Genomic DNA, 24,318 nt, shown 5'->3' on the forward strand with positions numbered 1-24,318 from the left:
CAGCAATTTCCTAACAGTTTCCTGTCCTATGTCTGGGAAAGGACAAGGAAGTTTCACCAAATAATAATTCACAGACAAGGCCACATGGGAAAAGGAACAAAAAGATAAAAGCTTTAGAGTCAATGGAGGAAGTAAATGACTGGTGCAATTTGATAATGAACTCTCACCAACTTTGATTCGCTTGCTGATCTGTAAACAAATTTGCCTACAGAACCTTTTTGTAGAAATTACGACAGTGCAGTTCAATCCAAGAAATGCTACCCAATATTGTATTAATAGTTTAGGACCATTTTCTTTAGTATCAAAAACCCCCGAGAAAAATTTGTTAAATTTAGAGAAAGTGCTAAATGCATTAGTTTATTTTTAATTTAGGCTTATGCAAATATTTGAGTTGCTTTACACGTCAAAATGACTAGTCAAATCAATATTGCAATCCATCCATTTATATTCACCCTCTGATGTGATATATAATCCCAACAAAATTCAAAATGCCTTCTGCCTTTTAAGCAGTACATGTGAAAACTTGCCTACAGAGATTTAGGCAAGTGTTAACAAGAAACATGTTAACATCTAGCAAAATTGAATTCCATAATCTTGAAAATTACACCTCAATCAGTCTCATATTATCAAAAAAGAATATGGAGCAGATTTTAGATCTTTTCCATGACAATGCAAGAGATCACTTCAAAAGGGAATGCGGCTGCTAATTTTGATGCTTACAAATGCCAATTTCAAAGTAACTTACACTGCCTTCCTAGAGGATAAGCTATCTGATCTAATTCGGATGTCTTTTGTGTAAACATTTGTGAGGGCAAAAAGTAATAGCACAAACACAACTTGAGCACTCACTATACCAAAATGGCTGATGCTGTTACCAATTTCCATCCAGCTTCCTGTATTTCTTACCTGTTTGTCATCAGAAGAAAAAGCTTAGAACATCGGTAGTTTTTCCACATTGCCTTTCAGCAGAATCACTCCCACTACTTGGTGTAGTTTGAGTTTCTTACAGAAACTCTAGCAGTTAATGAAGTGTTTCTTGGCTAAAGCTCAGAGAAAATCTTGGTGATCAACATGTAATCCAAAATAAAATGCTGACTATTGCTTTCTGATTATGCAAATAATATGCAATTTCAAATCAAGTTCAGCTATGCACGTCTAGTTGATTGAATCAAAAGCTATAAACATGCTGCCAGACATTAAAAAGTCAGAGGAAAATAACTGTATCAATATCAATTGCTTCCCATCCCAATAAGGCCGCATAACCACCCAGACAGACATATACATATAAGATATGCAATCGGTGCACCGCAAAAACTATACCAAATAAGTTGCCAATAAGTAACTTGCTAAGTTTCAAAATGAAAATCCACAAGATTAGAACTAAATTAGATAAAGAAGAACATCATATGAACAGCAGTCATACCAGGAAGAAGAAGTGGACAGTCATCACATCTGAAAATAATATAACCAGAAAATAAAATCCCAACAGTGGAACTTGCAGTAGTTTGGTTATTGCACTAAAAACACATCTGCAATGAACAAGTAAATAGCAATTGAATGTTGTTGTCTCAACCAAAATAGCAATGTGCACATATGTATAAAGAGAGAGCTATCATATTAGAAATTTTGTCCTAATATAAGTTTAGGCTACACAAACAAATAACAACAGTATAAAGATTTTGCTGGCCTGAAAAAGCTACACCTCATCAATTAGCTTCCTTCATAAGGACATCAATCATAATTTCAGACTTCTAAAATCTCCAATGAGTAAAATCATTCAATGGGAAAATAGCTGGTGCTCAAAGAAACCCAGAAATTAACATGACCAAAATTTGAATTATAACATCTTTAGGTATACAGTTTTCACAAGCATACTGAAGACATTGCTAACCAGATTCAAAATTCATTCTCTAAATATAGTTGACTTCGCAATCAAGAAGCTTTGTTAAATGCTATTAGATAAACTTTCTCTCGACCATGTCATACAATGTAATTAGAACATATGCCCTTCCCACTTCGCTTTCCTATGACTCCATCAAACAGACTAGTATTTTCCACTGGGAAGTGAAAACTTTTTGGCCTTCTGTCAAACATACTATTATTTTCAGCTGGGAAACTACCTTCCATGTTGTCTTTGAAGAGCAGATAGAACACAATTTGTTGTTATAGAATGATTATGGATCACATAACAAGAGAGAATGACAAAAAGGAAAACTGCCCACATACATGTAAAGTCTAGTTTTTCTTAGGAATAAGAAGTGAACTCAGGCTGTGACACCCCTTACACGGCTACAGTATATCCGAGTAAGATATGTTACACGGTGTACCGGCACACTCTATTTTACCTTAATTAATTTTTGTCATAGTTTTGAATATAATTTATGAAATATAATTTATTTAAGCCATTTATCAAAAGTATTATTTATTTGGGGTTCCGAAGAACTGTTTTCTCCATTTTACAAAACCGTGAGGCTTATGGCCAAAGCGGACAATTCCTCTAGTGGTTGGAGCCCGATCGTTACACAGACATTGCCCAATATTATTAAAAGATATATACAGCTCATATGAGAATGGTATAGAAAGTAACCAACGACAAAAGATGGGAATGCCTTTGAGAAATACAAACTGGCAAGGAGAGAAGCTAAGTAAGCAATTAGCGAAGTTTATGGTAAATCCCTAGCCAATACGTACTAAAAGTTGGGGATACAGGAGAAGGAGAAGCAGACTAAAGGAAAATAGGGATAGAGATCTAAATGAAGTCAAGTATATTAAAGATAATAATAACAAACTTTATTGGGAGATCAAAGAGAGATGGCGAAATTAATTTCATCAACTATTCAATGCAAGTTAGGAGAATAACTTTGCAAATCTTAATGTTCCTTTTAATAGAAAAGAACCTTAACTACACTCATAGAATCAATTTTGTTAAAGTCAAAAAGGCCATGAAGAATATAAAGATAGGAAGAGCTTGCAACTCAGATGGTATCCTTATAGAAGTATGGAAGTACCCTGGCTAATTAAGCTATTCAATGACATGCTAAAATCTAAAAAGATGTCAAATGAGTAGAGGAAAAGCACTTTGATTCCTATCTCTAAGAATAAAGAGATATTCAAAGCTGTACAAATTATTAGAGTATTATATTGATGACTCAAACCATGAAGTTGTGTTAAAGAGTGATTGAATGCAAACTTAAGGATACCACTAAGGTATCAGATAACTAATTTGGCTTTATATTTGATAGATCTATAACAGATGCTATCTTTACGTTCAAAAGATTAATGAAAATTTATTGGAAGAAGAAGAAGGATCTCTAAATGGTATTTACTGAGCTTATTAAAAAAAATGGTATTCATTGACATTGACCTAGAAAAAGCATATGATAGAGTACTAAGGGAAAGTTCTTTTGTAGGTGCTAGAGAAAAAGGAGTAAATCTCAAACATATAAATGTCATTAGGGCTTGAGCATAGAGGAGACTAGCTGGGAGAAAGCAACAGACCTTCAACAATATGTCCAAAAGATTGAAGATTTTCTACAAGCGCAGTCAACGAAGACGTCGACCATTTGAGTGGGGGAGAATGTCAAGGGGTAGGAAGTTAGGGTAGAATGATGTATAACATAACCTCTTTAAGGGGCAAAAGAGACAATTTGTATTTTATTTTTATTTATGTAATTTTAGGGGTGTGATCACTCAAGCATATTGATGTATCCTCCTACCACAAGGCATTATGTCCCAAATGCTCTTTAGGGGGGAGTGACTGCCTGACTGGTTGGCCTTGGGTGGGCAACTGGCCTACCTAGTCACTTTGCTTGCTGTGTCCCGTTGTGTGCTCTTTATAGGTTTCCCCCCTGCCTATAATGAACTGGTTGTAATTATGTTTTATGAATGAATGAAGTAGCCTTTTCATGAAATGCTTGTGCCTTTCTTTGTTGTGCCTTTTATGCTTGTGTTGCTTGCTTATGTGTTGCCCCATTTATATGAAATGCTTGTGATACCTCCCACGTTAGCCTAACTTGGCCTAATGCTAACCATGTCTTTGATTTCTCGCAGTTGTTGTGGGATTCTTGTGGGCTGACTTGTCATGAAGAGTTCAAGCCAAGTGCCACACGGTCCCAACTGAGTGTTGAAGTTGGGCCCGTGACAGTTTGGAGAGCGGTTACAAGTGTAAGAACAGTAAAAGAGAATACAAACAGAGTCCCCAATAATAGTGGGTTTACAATAGGGATCGGCTTTGAACCCATACGTATTTGACTTAGTTATAGATGAACTAACTAGTCATATTCAAGATGATGTCTCATGGTGCATATTATTTACGTATGATATTATCTTAGTGAACAAAATTAGTGAAGAAGCTAACTAAAAGTTAGAGTTATTGAGAAGGACTCTTGAGAGTAAGGGTTCTAAGCTAAATAGAAATAAGATGGAATATACGTATTACGAGTTTAGCTCTCATAGAAGGAATTGAAGAGAAGTTTGATTGAAGGGAATTTTTGCGTCAAAATGCAACCAATTCAAGTATTTAGATTCTATTATCCAAAAGAATAGAGTCATAGATAAAAATTTCACTCATAGGATCAAAACATAATGAATGAAATGGAGTGCAAGGGGTGTGTTATGTGACCCCAAGATCCTTGAAAAAGTGAAAGGTAAGTTCTACAAAACTAAGGTTAGGCCGGCTATGCTGTATGGATGTGAATGTTAGGCATTTAATATACAACATATCCATAAGATGAGATGAATGTTTGGTATTCAGATAATTGATAAGATTAAGAATAACCATATCTATTTGAGAATGCATCACATTAGGGATAAAATAAGAGGGTCGATTAATATAGTTTGGTCATATTCAACATAGAGCATCAAATGCCCCAATATAAAAATTTGAAAAGTTAGTGGTGGAAGGAATAAAAAGGAAAAGGGAGAGATAAAAAATAACGTGAAGGAAAGTAGTATTAAAAGATACATAATTTTTGAAAGTTGATGTAGAATTGGTCTCAAACAGAGCTAAATAGTAAAGGAAAAAAAAGCCATATGACTGACCATTAGTTTGGGACTAAGACTTGATTGTTGTTATTGAAATAGGGTTCTAACAAGTAACATCAGAAAACTCACCTTAACCAAATTTCAATCTTAAATCTAACAGTTGATGTTTGCCAATAATGTTTCTTTTTCCAAACCTCTATTTCTTTATGAGTTTTGGCACCTTATATCTTTTATATGAATGGCAAGTCAACTCACTTATCAGAAAGAAGGAAAAACAAAGAAATGGAAGACCAACATGAAAGCTTGACTTTAGGTGACAAAATCTAAAATATTATAGAGACAAATACCACAGCTGTGCAACTATTTCAATTAAAAGCTTCTAGTAACCACTATGATCCATTGGAGGCCACACCAATGCTAATAATAATCCAAGATGATGCCACTGACACATTGCATTCTTTTAAACATTATATTACAAATCAGAAAATAAGTTTTCAATGAGACCATGTTCTTTATCTTGTGAATAGTTGTCACGTAAAAAATAACTTTACTTACATAACAAGCATGAACGGTATGAATAACTTGAAAATAAGAAGAGCTGCCATCAAAAAAGGCTGCAATTACAATTAGACAATATCAGTTGAGCAATAGATCTCCAATCTAAAACCATTATGCATTATCAGAGTTTTATCTTCACTTACACTGAAGACGGTGATGAATCGATAGACAGATGAAATCTCAAAACTTGCAATACTTGCAAAATTCCCCGTTCCAAAGAAAGCAACATTAAACAAAACCATCTGAAAGAATAAAACATCAAAGATAATACCAAAGAGACACCATAGATGATACCAAAACCAAATATAATCATTCACTTTCTTGCACAGTTAGAATATTTTAACATAGCATTAAAGGCTAGTGTTTTCATGCAGTAACTTCTTATAACCAATGAATGGTGAAGAAAAAGAAAAAGTAAAAGACGAAAATGGATAAGACTTACAAAAACTAATGGAATTCTCATATCAGAAAGCTGTAGGCACCTTTCATTTTCTAACGTAGTGTGTTCCTCAAGCTTTGAAAATTTTTTCCCCTTAGTTAAGTGAAGAATTGTGTTCTCAAATAGTATCCATGCCATAAGTACAAGAGCAAGTGCACCATAAAAGACAGCTTCATATCTTAATGGGTTTCACAAAAGAGGAGGTAAAAAAGGAATTAGTACATCTAGCAATTGTGTGTGCCCATGAAAGTGTTAAAAGAGCATTATATCACATAAATCATAGATACCCAATAGATAGAAGCAGGAATGTGGGTGCAAAACCAAGAAATATGGAAGTCAGTCGTGACAATAGACCATTTTCTGAGAAAAGTGGGAGAACCATTGAGAAACCTATAACAATACAATCACAAGGAGCAAGTATTAATAAACAAATGAAGTTCCACTTAAAAATGCTCAAAGTATGGCAGTAAAGCATTTATAAAAGCCAAAAGAAAGGGAACTAGGCAAACAAAACTAAAGAACTCTTCAACCAAATATGCATAGTCTAGATGGCACATCTAAGAAAATCTTCGGTGATAATTATGGGTTCAACACCCAAATTTGCGAAATAAAAGAAAAATAACTCCTCAATCAAACTCATAAGTTGGGGCTTGGAATTCCCAAAGAATAGTGCATGATCTATTCTTGGTGACCACAGACCAGAAAACCCTAAACAATGGTATCACATACTTCTATGATTAAAATGAGCTGTAGGAAGTATACCATTAGTTTAATATGATAGAAGTAAAATCAAAGCTTACATACAACATTTGTGGGTTTTACAGAAAATACACAAATAGAATTTGAAAAAATAAAAGTCCAAAAGCATTACCCGCAAGAGTCCAATTTATTAACTGGTGTATTGAATGCAGTTCTTGCTTCTCTGTTCTGTGAGACGTTGACAATGACACCATAATTGATGATAATCCAACTAAAAGAACCTAGTTTCATGCAAAAGAATGAATTGACCATAAGATCTGTTAGGCAACTATATGATTGAACTTCTAATTTGCAGAATTTAAAGACATGCACACCTGTACGTAAAATAGCATGGAATGCCTGGATTTATCTGTTTCATGATAACAGATACTTGACCAATGTTTATTCCCTTCAGAATGTTGATCTAGCCACCTTGCTGCTGCTCCAACTGTGACAATTATAACTCCACCTGCAATTCTAGAAACATAGTTGTAACCACTCATATAACATGATCAACTGCTTGAAGTTAATATCAAGTATCAACTAACAAAATGGTAGCTAACATTGTTTAACAACTTTCCTTAAAAGTCTCACAGTTCCAAACTTAGATCTCAAGAAGACCACCATTGACAAAGAAAAAGACTCTATTACCTACATTGGGCAGCTTATGCAGGTTGCCTTGGGCACAAAACTTTCCATCAGTTGAACAACAGCAACCTTATTATTTGGAATAGTAGTCTTAATAAAGAAAATCTCTTTTAATTCTAAGCTTCAATTTGATAAGGCACCTAATACCTTACTATTGAAGAGTTACAGGAACTAAGGAGCAATATGATCAACGTTTATATATGGGCTCACCCCCTTCTTTTCCAATAAAACTATTCTCCATATAGAAGAAAAGCAGTAGTGGTGGAATTATACTTTATGATTCACAGATTATTAATATATTGTTCCAAATTTGAGGAAGGCATCATATCATTGGCATCTAATTTGTCCTGACAATAAAATTCTAGTTATACAAAATGTTGACCAATTCATGACTTCGTAATCATTGACTCAGAAAATGAACAAATTCAAAATGCGACTTACACTAGTTCATTATTATCTGGTATTTCTGCTGGCATCAAAGTAAAAACAGACAGACACCAACAGGCAAAACAAATGAAAATTGGTATCCCAGATCTCCACCGAATTGATTTGAAAAGATAAAGAGAAGCTATAATTCCCACAATTAAGAAGCACCAGGTGTAGAGTTTCCTCTCTGTGAAACTATTCACCTGCACAAAAATAGAAATAACATCACCGATCACTCATAAATATAAACACACATTTGACCGTGGTTAAAAGTCTGACAAGCAATAGCATGTTTAATTCCCATACCAGGAATTCTAGGAATATTATTGATATGGCACAGGTAGCTAAAAGTTTAATGGCATAATTGAACTTTTTCCCACTTAAATGTCTCCACAATGCTTTTACAAACCGACATTCACTGAGTATCTGGGTCCAAAGAAACACTGTCATTGCAAAGTATGCGTGGTATAGAGGAGGTGAATGCTCCACATATAATAGAACAAAAATTGCTCCCATCAACAGGCATCCAAACAGATACACCTGCCACAGACAATGAGATATATCAGATATATAGTGCACAGTTTCTAGGAAAAAACAAATCCAATAGCAAAGATTAACCATAACTTGATTGGCATTAGTACACAAAGATCCCATTAGAGAACTTCACAAAGATGATGGAAAGAAGTTCTAAATCCTATATTTGAGAAAGACCAAGGAAGTAGAGTGAACAACTGTGATTATGATCAATTTAAAAATATATTGTAATAAAAAAAAAAATCAGGGGACAGAAGATAATAAGCAAAGTAGGATTATGTCAAATAAAACATAAGATAGACCACAAAACCATTGAAAGTGAAGTTTAGTACAACAAGAATTTTGAAGATTTCAAGGTGAAGACTATACTTTTTTTTTTCCCTTTTTCAGAGGGAAGCCCAATGGGATCTCACATGGTAAGGGCTACACAATAGGGAGAACCCCTCCCCTTTCATAACTCTCATGTCTCATCCACCACATTGGTGAATGACGAGACTTGAAAATTAGGCCCTCCACTCTTCACACCCTATAAAGGGCATAAGAAGACCATATAGGCTGGCTTGTTTAGCAAGATTATATTGTTGTACGACAACAGAGTCAAGAGTACTTATTACAATCAAGAAGTAACAATTTAAAATATTTACAGTCAGGATAACAGTTAGAAAGATAAAGGAAAAGAAAGCATCATGAATGGCACACCATTTGCAACAAAGAATCCTTAAATAATGATGGCATTTCCTCATTCTTGTTCTAATATGGATATAAATTATTGCATTCACTAGTATCTTGCTAGACATTAGCTACAAAATATTAGTTTCACACCGTTCCTCAGCTGAATGCTTGCACCTGTCAAAAATAATAAATTTCAACTAGCACAATCTACAGGGAACAGAAGGAAAAGGGACTGGAAACCTGTGTCTTGTCACTAGATTCATGCAGAACAATAATGTATCCTACAAATTTCCCTTAGTTGACTAATTTCAGAATATTAATTAAAAAATAGCATCAAATATAAAACACAGGATTATGTTCAAAACCTCCAAAATGAAACTCCAGGTAAAATCATGAAATGGAAGCAGAAATGCTTATCATCAGTATGAACATTATAAGTTTGCATATACTTCTTTTTTTTCACAGATAAATTTTGACAACTGTCCCTGAACTTATCTAGTTGTAACATTACAGTCCCTCAACTTAAAAATGTAACATAAAACTCCATCAACTTTCAAATTTTGCACAGTAAAATCTCTCTAACCTCCAATTACCAGTTTTTCAGTTAGACGCTGACCTGGACAGTTCCAGTATAGAGCTTAGTCAGTATTTCTCTTTTCTCTCTCAAGCCATGTGTAAATTGAATCATTTTTCTCTCTATAGACAGAATAATTTTTCATGCGTAAAGAGAATAATTTTACATTTTGCATAAAAGATGAGAGAAAAATGTTGACTTTGCGTCATGTGGGAGCTATTTACATCAGTTTCTAACTGAAAAATCATAAATTGAAAGTCAGAGGGATTTTACTGTGCAAAATTTGAAAGCTTATGAGGTATTATGTTACATTTTAAAATTAAAGGACTGTAGTGTTACAAATATATAAGTTCAGAGCCCGTTGTTGAATTTTATCCTTTTTTTCATCTTTTTTTCTTTTACAGTGACACAAAATACAGCTTATAAGAGGTTAAGCTTACTTAGAAATTACTTTTCCAATTTTATTTTTCTGCTCTGTAGCTTGCTCCATCTTCAATATCTTTTCTGCCAGTGAAGTATAAGATTGAAGCACATGCAAAATGAGATAGACCATCCAACCAAGATATCCAAGAGTAATTACAGTCATCAGCATCAGCCAATCATACGTTTGAAAGTAATGAAGTCCTTGCAGTGCCAAGCTTCTGAGCTTTTGGGTCAGACTCATTGCAATTTGATAGTCTCTTACAGATATTAGATATTCAATGTGTTCCAACAGAGAGAAATGTTGACTCAGTGGTTTAAATGGCTTGAAATATAATGAGTTTGACTGCTTTATTTCTAAGTTTGTCAAGAAAGCCAATGGAATGTAGAAAAATCAAGCAACACTCAAGTACATCTTTAGACAAACCGTCAAGCATCAAAGATGATATAACTTTTAGATATTGACAATATGAACTGTAAAGGTTTTGACAAGGAAATTAAACAAGGAAGATATACACCATATCCGGATTAAAGTTAGCAGACATGAACACCCGGTCATTTCAATTAAATTGAAATTAAAAAGAGCAGAATCAAGTCCTTTACATAATCAGAACCAAATAAATAATTATAAACTTGGTCTATTCAAATAGGCAATAAAATTAGATTTCTGAAAGGGATTGACTATATGATGCTTAAAGTTGCAAGAAAAAGCATTTGTCATATAAATGAAAAGTAAGATAGATAAAACAAGAAGGATACGTGATTTGCGAAGAAACTGGTTGAGGATTTGCTTTGTATTAGCTAGCACAGCTTCAACTTCCTCTGCCTGGACATTAAGAAAACGAAAGAAAACTCATTTTCTGTTTCAGTCATACTCAGTTTGACTTATTCTTTTATAAAATAAGATATTCGAAAATGATCCTGCATTCAACGGCATGCACAAAGAGAAAGATATTATATCCCGTCTAAACTGCTGAAAAGGATTTCCCTTCTTGAACCCTTCCCCCAAAATAAATAAAGATATGTCTCTCAAAAAGTAACCTTCCTACAAAAATACAATTAAATTTGTGTTCATTCTGATTTAACTTATAAAGTTATCCAGATTAGATAATTAGTGACTGCAGTTGTAATTCTATTAGGGTTATTCTATGGTACCATGGGGTGTAACTATCAAGACACCCCTTTGGTACAATCACAAAGTCCTTGGTCTAATTCATTTTGTACCATGTTACCAGAGGCCTTTGAGGTTGTACCAATGGCCTTTTGAAATTGTTCCATAGGAAGGGGGTATTGATCTATGAGGCATATAATACATTCCCTCCCCCTTTACCATAATTGCTGCATGCACCAATTTCTGCATAGTTCTACACAAATATAACCTTGATTATTGTTTACTACAAGTATAACAAAGAGTTTATTACAACTAATAAAGAGTTCATCACAACTATAATAAAGAGCTCTATCAAACCAACCTCAATCATATCAACATATCCAAGTGGTAAATTTCCAACTGAGTTAACAGGGCATGGTAAACCAAGAAGCGTAGACTGCCATAAAAGCAGGGAAAAAAGAAAGATCAATTACCGATAAAATTTAAGGCCACTTCAAAGCATAAAATCAGGCACAAAACATATGATTTAATGGGGAAAAAATGTATAACCATGAGGGGTGCAATATCAGCTTGATTCACATCCACCCTTTCAATCCCATTCAGGCCCCAATCTACTGGCGTTGGCATGTCATGGGTATGTTCATCAACAAAATGAAAATCATGATCAGAATGGCCATCTCTAGAAATTGGCTTGGGATATTTGACACCTGCTCCCCAAACAACAAGGGGAGTATCAGTATTTGAAGGATGCCCATCTCCATGACTACCTACCAGTAGAACCACTTATGTCAGCTTACATAAATCAAAAGAACTCAGTCAGAGAACAGCATTATTTGAGATGACACATCATGGGGACAAACATGTAATTTAGTCTTCCTTAAAGAATCCAAAGAACAAAGCATCTTAATCTTGTTGAAAATTCATGGATGTGGAACCATTTTTCTGGATTAGGCCAACCAGCTATATTGTTTCCCAAATTATAATGATTCTCAATCATTCTCAAAATGCAATGTAATCACTTCAAAAGAAAAAGGGGTAATTGATGAATTACAAGAAGAATGGAGCTCTCTAATAAAAGTAATAGTTGTTTCCCAACTGACCTTTATCACTCATTCCATGATCAGCTGTAAATATATATGCTGTACTATTGTCCTTATAATAATCTTCAAGAAGAGCATAAACACGTTGAGCTATGTTGTCTACAACCTTAACATTATTGAGATAGATGGATGAAAAGGGCCGATGAGCATGACCGTTTGAATCACAGCCAAGTAGATGCAGAAATATAACAAGATTATCCTGTAGAAGTAACTCCTTCAACTTTGGGTCTTCATTGGACCTATTCAGAAGGCTCTGAAATTGATCAAAAGACCACTCATCCAAAAAGGAAGCATCTGCATTAACACTATTGAACTGATAAAGTATCGAACAAAAATGAGAGATATAGAACCTGAGGCAATATGATATAAATTTTCATTTCCTATGTTAATATCATATTCATTGAGATTTAATCATTATAATTTTTCAAAAATTTTTTTCCTATTTGAGCTTTCAACAACGGAGCAATGTTTGCATAAATGACAATGAGATAAATTCCACACAGAACTTTAAAAGGTTATGACAAACCAGTTGCAAAGTCTTCAAATTCATGAGGGTAGGTCTCCCATGTACTGTGTTCCAAGGCGCCACAGAATATTGGGACAATATCAGGGCTACCATAAGAAAATGTATGCCTGCTTCGGTTAAAAACTGAATCAAACTCAACTGGATTAGCTTTCCAGCCTGCAATTGCAATGGAACATCTTTAATGGATTGAATGCAACAGTAGCACTTATGCACTAGGAAGATAAAGTAACAACCTTTTGTGACTGCACTAGGGTCCTCATAAAAACCAGCGATTATAGCAACGTGTCCAGGCCTTGATTCTGTAGGGGGTCGAGCATGAGAAACTCCCCATCTGCCTTTGTTTTTAATTATACTCCTCAAAAATGGAGCTCTGTAATTTCCCTCTGAATCCGGCTCAAAAAACTTATCAGCACGTAAACCATCCGCTGCAGTCATGTTTTCGACCAAAAGATAGGAAGATTAAAATATTTGAAAACTTATGAAGAAATAAGTGTGGAGAAATACAATATGAGGCTGAAAATTTTATTGAAGTCAGTTTAATATGTAAATCAATAAATATTGCTCAATTTTAGAATCTAGGTGAAATTTAGCCATTAAATCTCCAGAAAACTAAAAAACTTCATTCCGTTGTAAAATAGCATTGAAAAGGGTCATCTACATTTCTCAGTTCAGGCACTTCCAAGCTCAACTTCAATCAACTAAAAGTATTAACCACAAATAAAGAACAATTCTTCTAGGTTGAAATGTGTGAGTCCCATTTCACATTAACTATAAAATAAGTAAATAACAATGAAAAGAGTTATCCACATTTCTCAATTCAGGCACTTTCCAAGCTCAACTTCAACTAACTAAAGGTATTAACCACAAAAATAAAACATTTACCATACAAAATTTATAAAGAAAAATTCTTCTATGTTCCAATGGGAAATGGGCCCATTTCCCATTGAAAGCACACTTCAAACCCAACTTCACTTAAGTAACAACATTAGTGTAGATAGAGTGAAAAGAAACGTATATCTTCTTGATAAGAGACATATTAGCAAACACATAGTACTTGATAAGAGATCATACCAACAAGGAGTACAAGACGTTTCGCTGGGGCCTTGAAGCGAGGTTTGACAGGATCCATGCCATGGACAATTGGGGTCTTGAAGTAAATATCGAAGATACTTAACATATAGACAGCGTGAAGGATCACACCAAGTATTACAAGCCATCTCTCTCGCCTCTTAAGCCATTTCTTTCTTCTGCGTGCTTCTGATATCATTCCTTCACCTTCTTTGCGCCCCAAGATCCCATCGCTGCCCCCCATGTCTGTCTTTCTTCCCTCTGTTTTTGTTTTCTGTTTTCAATTTTCTTGCAGCAGACTGCAAAGCACTTCGTTGAATGCGAGAAAAAGCAAACTGAACTTGGATCTTCAAATTAGATCTCAGATCAGGTCGGGACTTCTGGGCCTGATGGGCCTATGATGGGTCTCCTTTATGGGCCTCGTCTTTTGCATACATTTTGACAATTGTGAACACAAAATTTAAAAATTTTTTAACTAAACAATTTCGGTATGGAAGAAAGCTCAATCTTACCCTCAACTTTTGTTTATGTCTAAATAAATTCATTTTTAAGTTGTTATCCCAATTAATTTATAATTAGCCCAATTTTTTAAAAAAATTAAAAATAATAATTTTCTAATTTTTAACAATAAAAATTAAGAAATTTTTATTAAAAATTATTAGGAAACTTTTATTTTAATTTTTTATAAAAAATTGAATTTTTTCTAAAAAAAATTAAGCTTATTTAAACTTAAAAAAATGAGTTTATTTAATCATAAGTCAAAAGTTTAAGGGCAAAATTAAGCTTTCTTTCATTTTGATATGCTGCATTTATTTTATAATAGTTTCACTTTCACATAGGTTAGACTTGCTGGAAAGTATTTTAAGATTATTTATTTTAAATATATTATATTTATGTGAGGATATATTCATAAAATTATTTAAAAATAAAATTGAATTTTAATATGTAAAAATTAATTTAAAATATTTTTAATTATAAATATAAAAATAATAATAATTAACTAATTGAATATTTTTCTTTTATTATTTAAGGTTAAGGTTCAAGGATCAAGAAATTAATAGGGCAACAGAATTTTTTTTAATCTTTTCCTTGTTGATATTAATGATTATTTTGTCTCATTGTTTATTATTTTTTAGTTTACATAACAATAAAACGTTGTGAAAATTTTTTGTCTAGATTACATCAAAAAAATTGGATCAATAAAATTATAACTTTTTTTAAGGGGAAATTAAAAAAAAAAATCTTATATTTTTAAAATTTTTTCAATTTTACTTTATATTTTAAAAAATATCAATTAAATCACATACTTTCAAATATTACATAATTATACTCCATCATTGCTAAGTCCGTTAACTAACTAATGAAAACGCCAGATCAGCCATCATGTCGCACCATGTTAAATGTCATATCACGCCAATGGTAAGATAGAATTATGCAACACAAGAAAGTATATGACTTAATTTGTAATTTTTAAAATGTAAGGTAAAATAAAGTAAAATTAAAGTGAAAGTACATATTTTTTAGTATTTTTTTTTAAATTATTAAATATAAATATATTTTATGCAGATTATTAAGTAAAATATATATAAATTCAAAAGGGCTTAAGTATTTGAGATACTAATTGGATTTGAATATGATGATTTTAACAATACTTTATATGTTGTCATTTCTAATATAATCTAAAGGTCAAAAAAATAATTTCCCTTAAATATTTACTATAAAAATTATATATAATTAATTAAAGTATATACAACAACAATATTGTAAATATTTAAGGAAAATTATTTTTTATCTTTAAATTATGATAGAGATGACAACATATAAAGTACATGTTAAAATCATCATATCTAAATCTAATTAATATCTTAAATACCAAAATCCATTTAAATTTATATATTTTACTTAATAATCTACATAAAATATATTTATAATTAAGGGATAACTACTAAAATGTCACGACCCAACCTATGGTTCATTAACCCAACTCTAACGTCCATTTGGGCCCAATTTCAAGAAAACACCATAAAATGAACTTACCAGTTTTCGACTCACAAACACAATATATAGTCAATTGGGAGCCTCACCCTCCACATACTCATCAACATAATAATAAATGGGAGCTCGGCTCCTCATCCAATCCATCAAAGCAGACATAGAATATTAAGTTCAACATGATAATAATATTACAGACCAAATTCAAATAATTAACACATGCGGAAATTCTAGGAGTAAATAAAATTACACAAATATTGATAAACAACGTTAACAATAAAATATCCTCAAAAATTTTTGAACAGAGGCGCAGAGTAAAATATCAATTTTAACCATAATCTCTATAACTATCTAAAACTAATGCAAGTGGAATGAAATGCAACATCGACAATAAATTCACATCATAGCATCAAAAGGTAATTTGGAGCACTCACGCACCTGTAGCATCAATCATAATATATGGCTCTCTTAAATCCAACAAGAAGACTTCCACTTAATAACCAAATCGAGGGTCAGAACTCAAGCGTGACTACCCTCGAAGGATCGAAGAACTCAAGCGTGACTATATCCATAGTCCACACCACATCACACGCACGCCAACGCATTGCTCCAAATTACCGCAACAACATTCATGGCACTTTTATCAATGCAACATAAATCGTGCCTAGAGTTTAACTACATAAATATATGCATATAAGTGATGCATGGGCAAACATATAATAATATCGAAATTACAATTAAAATTAATATTTTACTGATAATCAGGAAGAAGGACAATTATATTACAATTATTTAATACAATCGACTCAATACAAACAAAGAAAAAGACCAATACGTCCTAAGTAAAATTCTCCCTATACCTAGGACCTACCCAACGCAAAGGGCTCAAAATACACTTTTATACTCACAATCCATATATTCACAACTCAATCACATCACCCATCAAATCAATCATCCATCACAGTATGTAATATTTCAATTTAGTCCTTATAATTGACCATTTTTGCAAAAATTGCCCAAATAAGCTCTAAAAATTCTAAAACTTTTTCCCGCGGTCCTTAGCAATATTACTAAGCTATTGCAAAAAGAATCATAATTTTCTAAGCTACCACGAATATTTTACGGATTTTTAATCCTATTTAAGCACTAGAAAATTACGTAAAAACAAGGTTCGGGTTTACCTTTGCTGAGCAGCGCTCGGGGCGTCGACAATAGGGGGTAGCCAAAACCTCGGTCCAATTCGGAGACTTTTAATCGAGGATACCTAGAAGCCCATAACACGGGGTTAGTACATAAATTTTTCAGAATTTTCTAAGCTCATTAAAGGCTCGGAAAAAGTTTCATGGGACGTGTTTAAAAATTTGAAATTTATGTAAGCTCTCGACGAGTGGGTAGCCTCGGTTTTCGTGGGATTCACGGTTTAGAAATCTAGCCCAAAAGTCGAAATGGGCTAAAATCTTCCGAGCAAAAATCGGACAAACGCTCGATGGATTTGGCGTTCTTGGTGTCTATGGAAAGCTCTCGAGTAGATGATTTTAGACACAAGACCCGGTCTAATTGGTGGCGGATTGGAAGGGCGAGAGCAAGAAGAGCAGAGAGGAGAGAGGAGAGATCGCGCGGCGAGCGGGGAGGGGCGGGGGGGAGGAGGAGGGAGGGGGCCGGGGCGGTGGGTGGGTGTGGAGAGGTGGGTTGGGGGTGGGGAGGGAGGAGAGAGAAAGAGAGAGAGAAGGGAGAGGGAAGGAAGGAAAAGGAAAGGTTCGAAATATAAAATTTTAAATTTCGAGGTCCAAAAGAAAAAATTTGAAAACAAAAATACGTAGACTCCAAATATATTTTTAGTTTTGCCACGTGGTCTTTAAATAAATTTTTAAAATTCATCAAAGTTTATATTTTCGGAAAATCGAACCCGATTTTTAAAATCCGAAAAATCTCAAAAAAAATTCCTAAAATCCAAATAAAATTAAAATACCAAAAATGCTCATAAAATTTAAAATTTTGGGGTGTTAAAAAAAAAAGTTCTGTACTTTTTAAATTTTCATAATTTTACCCTATATTATAAAAATTATCAATTAAATTTTAAACTTTTTAATTTATACCAATTAGTATGGAGTATAATTATAAAAATTTGAAAAGTACAGAACTTTTTCTTGGAAGTTATCCCTATAAATAATAATTTAGAGGAAATTACTAAAATAAATATTATAATTTCAAAATTTTTCCAATCCTATTATATATTTTCAATATTATCAATTAAACTCTATACTTTCAAATGTTGCACAATTTTATTTGACTAATTGAATATTTTTCTTTTATTACTTAAGGTTAAGGTTAAGGTTCAAGGATCATGAAATTAATAGGACAACAAATTTTTTTTTTCTTTTTCTTATTGATATTAATGATTATTTTGTCTCATTGTTTATTATTTTTTAGTTTACATAATAATAAAACGTTGTGAAATTTTTTGTATGGATTTATATCTAATAAATTGGATCAATAAAATTATAATTCTTTTAATTATATTTGAGTTAGAGACTTATACTGAAATAAAGTAAAAAATTGTAGAATAAAATTTAAAAATCTGTAATTCCATTGGTTTGATCCATACATGAGAATATAGACATAACATAAGCAAGAAAAATATGCCAAATGCTCTTAACATAACATTTTTTTTTTCTATTTTTTAGTTAATTATTTAATCATAAACTTAATCAAACAAGAACAATTTAATGTTGTACTCATCTTTATCGAGAAGACTTTACTTGAATACTAGCGTTAATTAATTCAAAATTTTCACGTAATTAATCTAAAAATTAACAGAACAATTTTATTAAATGAATAATACAACACATCAAACATAAGATCAAAATCATATTAAGTAATACAAGATCTCATGATCATAAATCATGATTAAAACATAACATAAAGAAGGACACAAATAACTCAAAAGATAAATTGAATGAAAGGCTCAAGCCAACAATTTAAGCAGAAAGAAAGACATAGCAACACCCACAAGTCCCATGAGCTTGGATGGGAAAGCAGTGAGGAAAGCTGAATTAGGGGAAGGAGCAGGCACTGCAGGTTGAGGCATTGGTTGAGGTGTTGGCTGAAGCCCAGGAGTTTCAACTTGTGCTTGCACAGCAACACCCAGCAGAAGAGAACAGGCAAAACTGATGGTAATAATAGCTAAAATAGTCTTTTCAAGAGCCATTTTCTTGGTTTTCTCTTGAAGAACTCTTTCTTATTTGATGTTTTAATAGTGATTTTTCTTGTGTTGCTTTCTTTCCCTTTATATAGTTAGGCAGGCCTAGGAGGTGGAATAATGTGTACAAAATACATCTCTTTCTTGGAAATTCATTTGATGATGAAACCTATGAACATAATTTTGTCTCTTTGGATAGTGGTTTGTGGCATTGTAGTAATCTAAATATTTTTTTAACAATTGGAATTGAAATTGGAAAATGAAATGAAATGCAGGTGATGGGTCTTTGCTGGCCTAATGATAATAAAAAGAAAACAATATTCTACCTTGAATTTGTTGCTTTCAAATGATGCCAATTCTTCATTGTAATGTTAATGGATTCATGTCAATTACATTTTTTTTTTTATTAATAATACTAAAATTATCTTTATTATCAAATGTGAATGAAAATGTGCATATTTATAGGTGTTGTTACGACACAACCTATGGGTCGGAACTGCACTAGGACCTGGGCCAGCCTAAAGCCCCTAAGGCCCGTAGTAAGTCTAACTATCCCTTAATCTAATCTTAAGGCCTATTTTAAGCCCAATTTCAAGAATTCAATCGGACAGAGTCCGGCCATAGTATGGACCATACAACGGGGAGTTTTTGACTCACCTGACCTGTAAACACAATATATAATCATTTGGGAAGCTCAGCTCATCCTCTACATACTTATAATATCATAAAATCCAATGAGAGCTCAGCACCCTCTTCCAATCCAATCATGCATGCATTTAATGTTATTACAAATTCAACATAATATTATATTACAATTTCAAATTGATTAAAATACTTCTAATACATGCGGAGTCTAAAATTTTGGCTAAATTGTACAAAATACATTAGATATTACTAATTGATCTGCGAAGAAGAGGAGCAGGTTAGTCATAATAAGTAATCCTCCTGTAGCTTGAAAAAATAAGATGAATAGGAGTAAGCGTTCAAATCAGAAAGTAAAATACCAAATTTAACTACAATTTCTATAACTACCTAAAGCTAATGCATCCTGAAGAGTGGAATGCAACACCATCGAAATTTTCACACATCACATCATAACAGCGAAAAGGCAATTTGGAGCACTCACACACCCAATAATGTTCAAACAGTACATATATGGTAGCTGATCCCCTATACAGCTCTCTTAATCCAACCTCTGCCGACGAGTGTCTCTCAAGTCGGACTTTTGCTTGATAAACCAAATGCGGGGGCTAGCAAGATCATTTCGAGCAGTGCCTACACTGACTTATCCATAAAAGACCGGGTCCCAGTGAGTGTCTTTCAAGCCACGTCTACCCGTCCTATCCATACCCAATACCACACACCATACGCACGCCAACGCACGCACACTACTCCAAATTATCATAAACAACATCCATTGCACTTTATCAATTAAGAATGCAATACAAAACGTGCCTAGTGCTTAGCTACATAGTACATATTTATAAGTGATGCATGGACATGTCTGAACATATAATAATATTGAAATTATAATTAAAATTAATATTTTACTTACAGACGTAAACCGAGGTCACTGTGGTGGCTGGGCAGAGGAGAAAGGCTGTCCCGGCTCACCTGAAAATTATATTATAATTATTTAATATAATTGACTCAATACAAGTTTAAAAAGAATCAAAGACAGCCTGACTCGTGCTGAAAATCTGGTAAAGTTTTTCCTATACTTAAGACCTACCCAACCTGCAAAAATGTTCAAATCACACTTCTAAAATCACACATCCCATCTCCACATCTCATCAACAACACATGGCTCCTCCTGGGCTCGTCAAACCAGACAATACTCAAGTGACTACACAATAATTATTTAAAAATTTAGGGTGTTACATTCTTCCCCTCTTACAGAAAATTCGTCTTTGAATTTTGCACAAGGCAGAATAATAATAAAGAACTACATATTAAACAAATACGAGTACTTGCTGTGCATACCCCTCTCTGACTCCCAAGTGCATTTCTCTATAGATTGACTCTTCCACAAAACTTTAACTATGGGGATCTGCTTTAATCGAAACTGCCTCAACTGATAGTCCACTATAGCTACTAGCTACTCCTTAAAAGTCAAATTCTCATCTAACTCCACTGTATCTAGTTACAACATATGAGAAGTGTTAAGAACATACTTTCTAAGCATGAAAATGTGCAATACTGGGTGGACATGAGAAAAGCTTGATGGCAACTCTAACCGATAAGCAACTGCTCCTACTCTGTCCATGATCTCAAAAGATCCTATGTAACGGGATGTCAACTTGTCTTTCTTTTCAAATCTCATAACCCTTTTATTGGAGAAACCTTTAAGAACACATAATCACGCACTACAAATTCTACATCTTTCCTCCTTGGATCTGCATAACTCTTCTGTCTATTGAAAGCTATCTTTAAACATTCCTTGATTAAGAGAACTATCTCTAAAGTGTACTGCATCATATATAAATCATATACTCTCGACTCTCTAACTTCTGTCCAACACAAAGGGGACCTACACTTCCTGCCATATAGTACCTCATAAGGTGCCATTCAAATACTAAAATAATAACTGTTATTGTACGCAAACTCCACTAATGGTAGTTGATCATCCTACTAACCTCCAAAATCTAGGACACACATTCAAAGTATGTCTTCCAATATCTAAATGGTTCTTTCAGACTGCCTGTCTGTCTGGGGGTGGAAGGTTATACTAAAATTTAACAGTGTGCCAAGTTCCTCCTGTAGCTTTCTCTAGAATCGAGAAGTGAACTAGGACCTCCTGTCAGATATTATGGATGCAGGAACTCCATGTAATCTGACTATTTTACGAATATAGAGCCTGGTGTATTGGGCAATGGAATAGGTGGTCCTCATAGGTAATAAGTGAGCTGACTTATTTAGATGATCCACAATTACCCATATAGAATCATGTCCTCATGTTGTATAAGGCAACCCAATCATGAAGTCCATAGTAATCATTTCTCACTTTCACTCTAAAATGGGAATCTTCTGCAACTTCTTTGACGATCTCTTATGTTCAAACTTTACCTTCAGACAAGTCAAGCACTTGGACAGAAAATCTACTATGTCTCTCCTCATGCCATTCCACCACTACCTTTCTTTCACATCATGATATATCTTGGTGGATCCCAAGTGAACACTGTAGGGTATGAAGTGTGCCTCTTGTATGATCTCATTCTTAAGGTTGTCCGCATCTAACACACATATCTTGGAGCCTTGCATAAAGGCTTCATCTACATCAAATCCAAATTCACAATTTTTTTTCCTACTGTACTCTTTCTATTATTTGCATCAATTGTGGGTCTCTGTGCTGAGAAACCCTAATCCTATCCCATAGATCTAGCCTTTCTCTAAAATATGCCAAAAGTGCAGCCGAATCTGTTATGGCCAAGATCAAACCCTGATCCATCAACTCATGCAACTCTCGAATCAATGGTCTCCTTTCCGCTAATATATGTGTCAAGTTGCCAGAAGATTTTTTGCTCAAGGCATCTGCCACTACATTCGCCTTATTGGGGTGGTACTGGATGATATTGTCATAATCTTTCAGAAGCTCCATCCATCTCCTCTACCTTAAATTTAAGTCTCTCCGTTGGAAAATGTACCTTAAACTTTTATGGTTGGTGTATATCTCACACACTTCACCATACAGATGGTGTCTCTAGATCTTTAATGCAAAAACTACAGCAGCTATCTCCAGATCATGAGTAGGGTAGTTTTGCTCGTGCCTTTTTAATTACCTTGAAGCAGCCACTACTTTACTGTGCTACATTAAAACACACTCCAACCTAACTCTGGAAGCATTAAAATACACTGCATATCCTTTTCCACTCACCTGCAAGGTCAACACTGGAGCTATAGTTAAACATTCTTTAAGCTTTTGAAAGTTCTCCTCACACTCGTTTGACCAGACAAATGGGACATTCTTTCGAGTTAACTGAGTTAGAGGAGCTGCTATTCTGAAAAAATTCTGCACAAAATGCCTGTAGTAGCCTACTATGCTTAGAAAACTCCATACCTCAGTGACTGTGATAGACCTAAGCCAATCAATTACTGGTTTAATTTTTTTGGGATCCACCTGAATACCTTCACTAGAGGCCACATGTCCCAAGAATGAAATACTCTCCAGCAAGAACTCACACTTTAAAAACTTGGTATACAGTTGATACTCCCTTAAAGTCTGCATAGATGATTGATAACACTTTACTTGTATCTGCCCTTACTGTAGCACACTAAATACCATCCAATTGTCAAACATTCTTTACACCATCTATCGACATCAGAAACTGAACTGGGTCTCTCTTCTGACTTGACAAAAGTTTAAGTACTCTCAAGCAACCCAATCAACACCACTTATCATATCCTACTCCTTTCTTGAAAAAGGAGTTTCTTAACTTCTGCTTGAAACTTCTTAATATCTGACTTACTTCCTGACACACTGGCACTTGAATCAAGGCTTCACCGCTTCGTCAACCTACCAATTTACCATAACTCGTTCTAAATGTCCCTTAGTGTTCCTCTCATACCATTCCTTTTATCTTTCCTCACCTTATGCCTTTTCCTTTGACTATATTCTTCCCATTAGCATTAACAGTACCCTTTTTACTTTTTAATCTTAACTTGATTGCTAACTCTGTTACTTCTAGAATTTTAACTCTGCAATTAGTTTCCACCAGGATATTCACCATAGATGATTCTCTTTGTACTTCCTTCCTAACATGACTATCAAAATATTATTATTCCCTACACTCCTTGAGCCTATAAGTTCCACCTTAACTAACTGGGTAGTGGTGAATGCATGTTCTGCCATAATTCCCAACTAGATACTTAGTTCATTCTCCTTGATATAGCTACATCTATTACTTATAGCTTTCCAAACTTCAGCCTCAATTTACCCATCAACCGCAATCTCATCCACTGAAACTCATTCACAAATAGTAATTCCTCTAGCTTATAGTTTAGAAGGATTGCAAGCCCTGGTATCTAACTCAATTTAACTCATGTCAATACTCTGATCATCCTTTCATACTTAACATTAGATATGCACTTACTGTCATCCTCATATCAGGAGATTGTGTATGAATTGGTGCCTATCAAACTCTCAAATAACTAGGTCTCTTTGACTTGGTCTCTATTCCTCTTACAACCCTCTAGAATCAAAAGCACGATCTAAACTTGAAGAGAAAGAAAAATATTCTCTTACAGTCAACTACGCCCCATTGTTTATATAATAACGTTTAACTTGTGTTTCTTGGTCTTTCTCTTCAAATTTTCATTATTTCCTAGCATAA

At 33.8% G+C, this 24,318-nt stretch overlaps 1 protein-coding gene across 5 annotated transcripts; it reads right to left on the bottom strand.

The window, feature by feature from the left end:
• Nucleotides 1-569: 569 nt before the first annotated feature.
• LOC110659223 (uncharacterized) lies at nt 570-14,114 on the bottom strand. 5 transcript variants are annotated; one of them, XM_058140648.1, is made up of 18 exons: nt 13,801-14,114; nt 12,963-13,154; nt 12,730-12,885; nt 12,204-12,497; nt 11,653-11,870; nt 11,465-11,539; nt 10,752-10,818; nt 10,024-10,349; nt 8,099-8,332; nt 7,808-7,995; nt 7,054-7,195; nt 6,852-6,960; nt 6,268-6,370; nt 5,984-6,158; nt 5,685-5,783; nt 5,539-5,597; nt 1,424-1,529; nt 570-906 (listed from the first exon to the last, which is right to left on the bottom strand). In XM_058140648.1, the coding sequence occupies exons 1-18, from the start codon at nt 14,039-14,041 to the stop codon at nt 742-744; spliced, it is 2,949 nt and encodes a 982-aa protein (XP_057996631.1). In that variant the 5' UTR covers nt 14,042-14,114; the 3' UTR covers nt 570-741. The 5 variants fall into 5 exon arrangements, with proteins under 5 accessions (XP_057996631.1, XP_057996635.1, XP_057996632.1 ...); XM_058140652.1 differs by lacking the exon at nt 13,801-14,114 and having other exon boundaries at nt 12,204-12,456; nt 12,963-13,140; XM_058140649.1 differs by lacking the exon at nt 1,424-1,529 and having other exon boundaries at nt 684-906.
• Between the last annotated feature and the right edge of the window lie 10,204 nt (nt 14,115-24,318).

The sequence above is a fragment of the Hevea brasiliensis genome, chromosome 18, assembly GCF_030052815.1.
Source record: "Hevea brasiliensis isolate MT/VB/25A 57/8 chromosome 18, ASM3005281v1, whole genome shotgun sequence".
In the NCBI taxonomy this organism is placed as follows: Eukaryota; Viridiplantae; Streptophyta; class Magnoliopsida; order Malpighiales; family Euphorbiaceae; genus Hevea; species Hevea brasiliensis.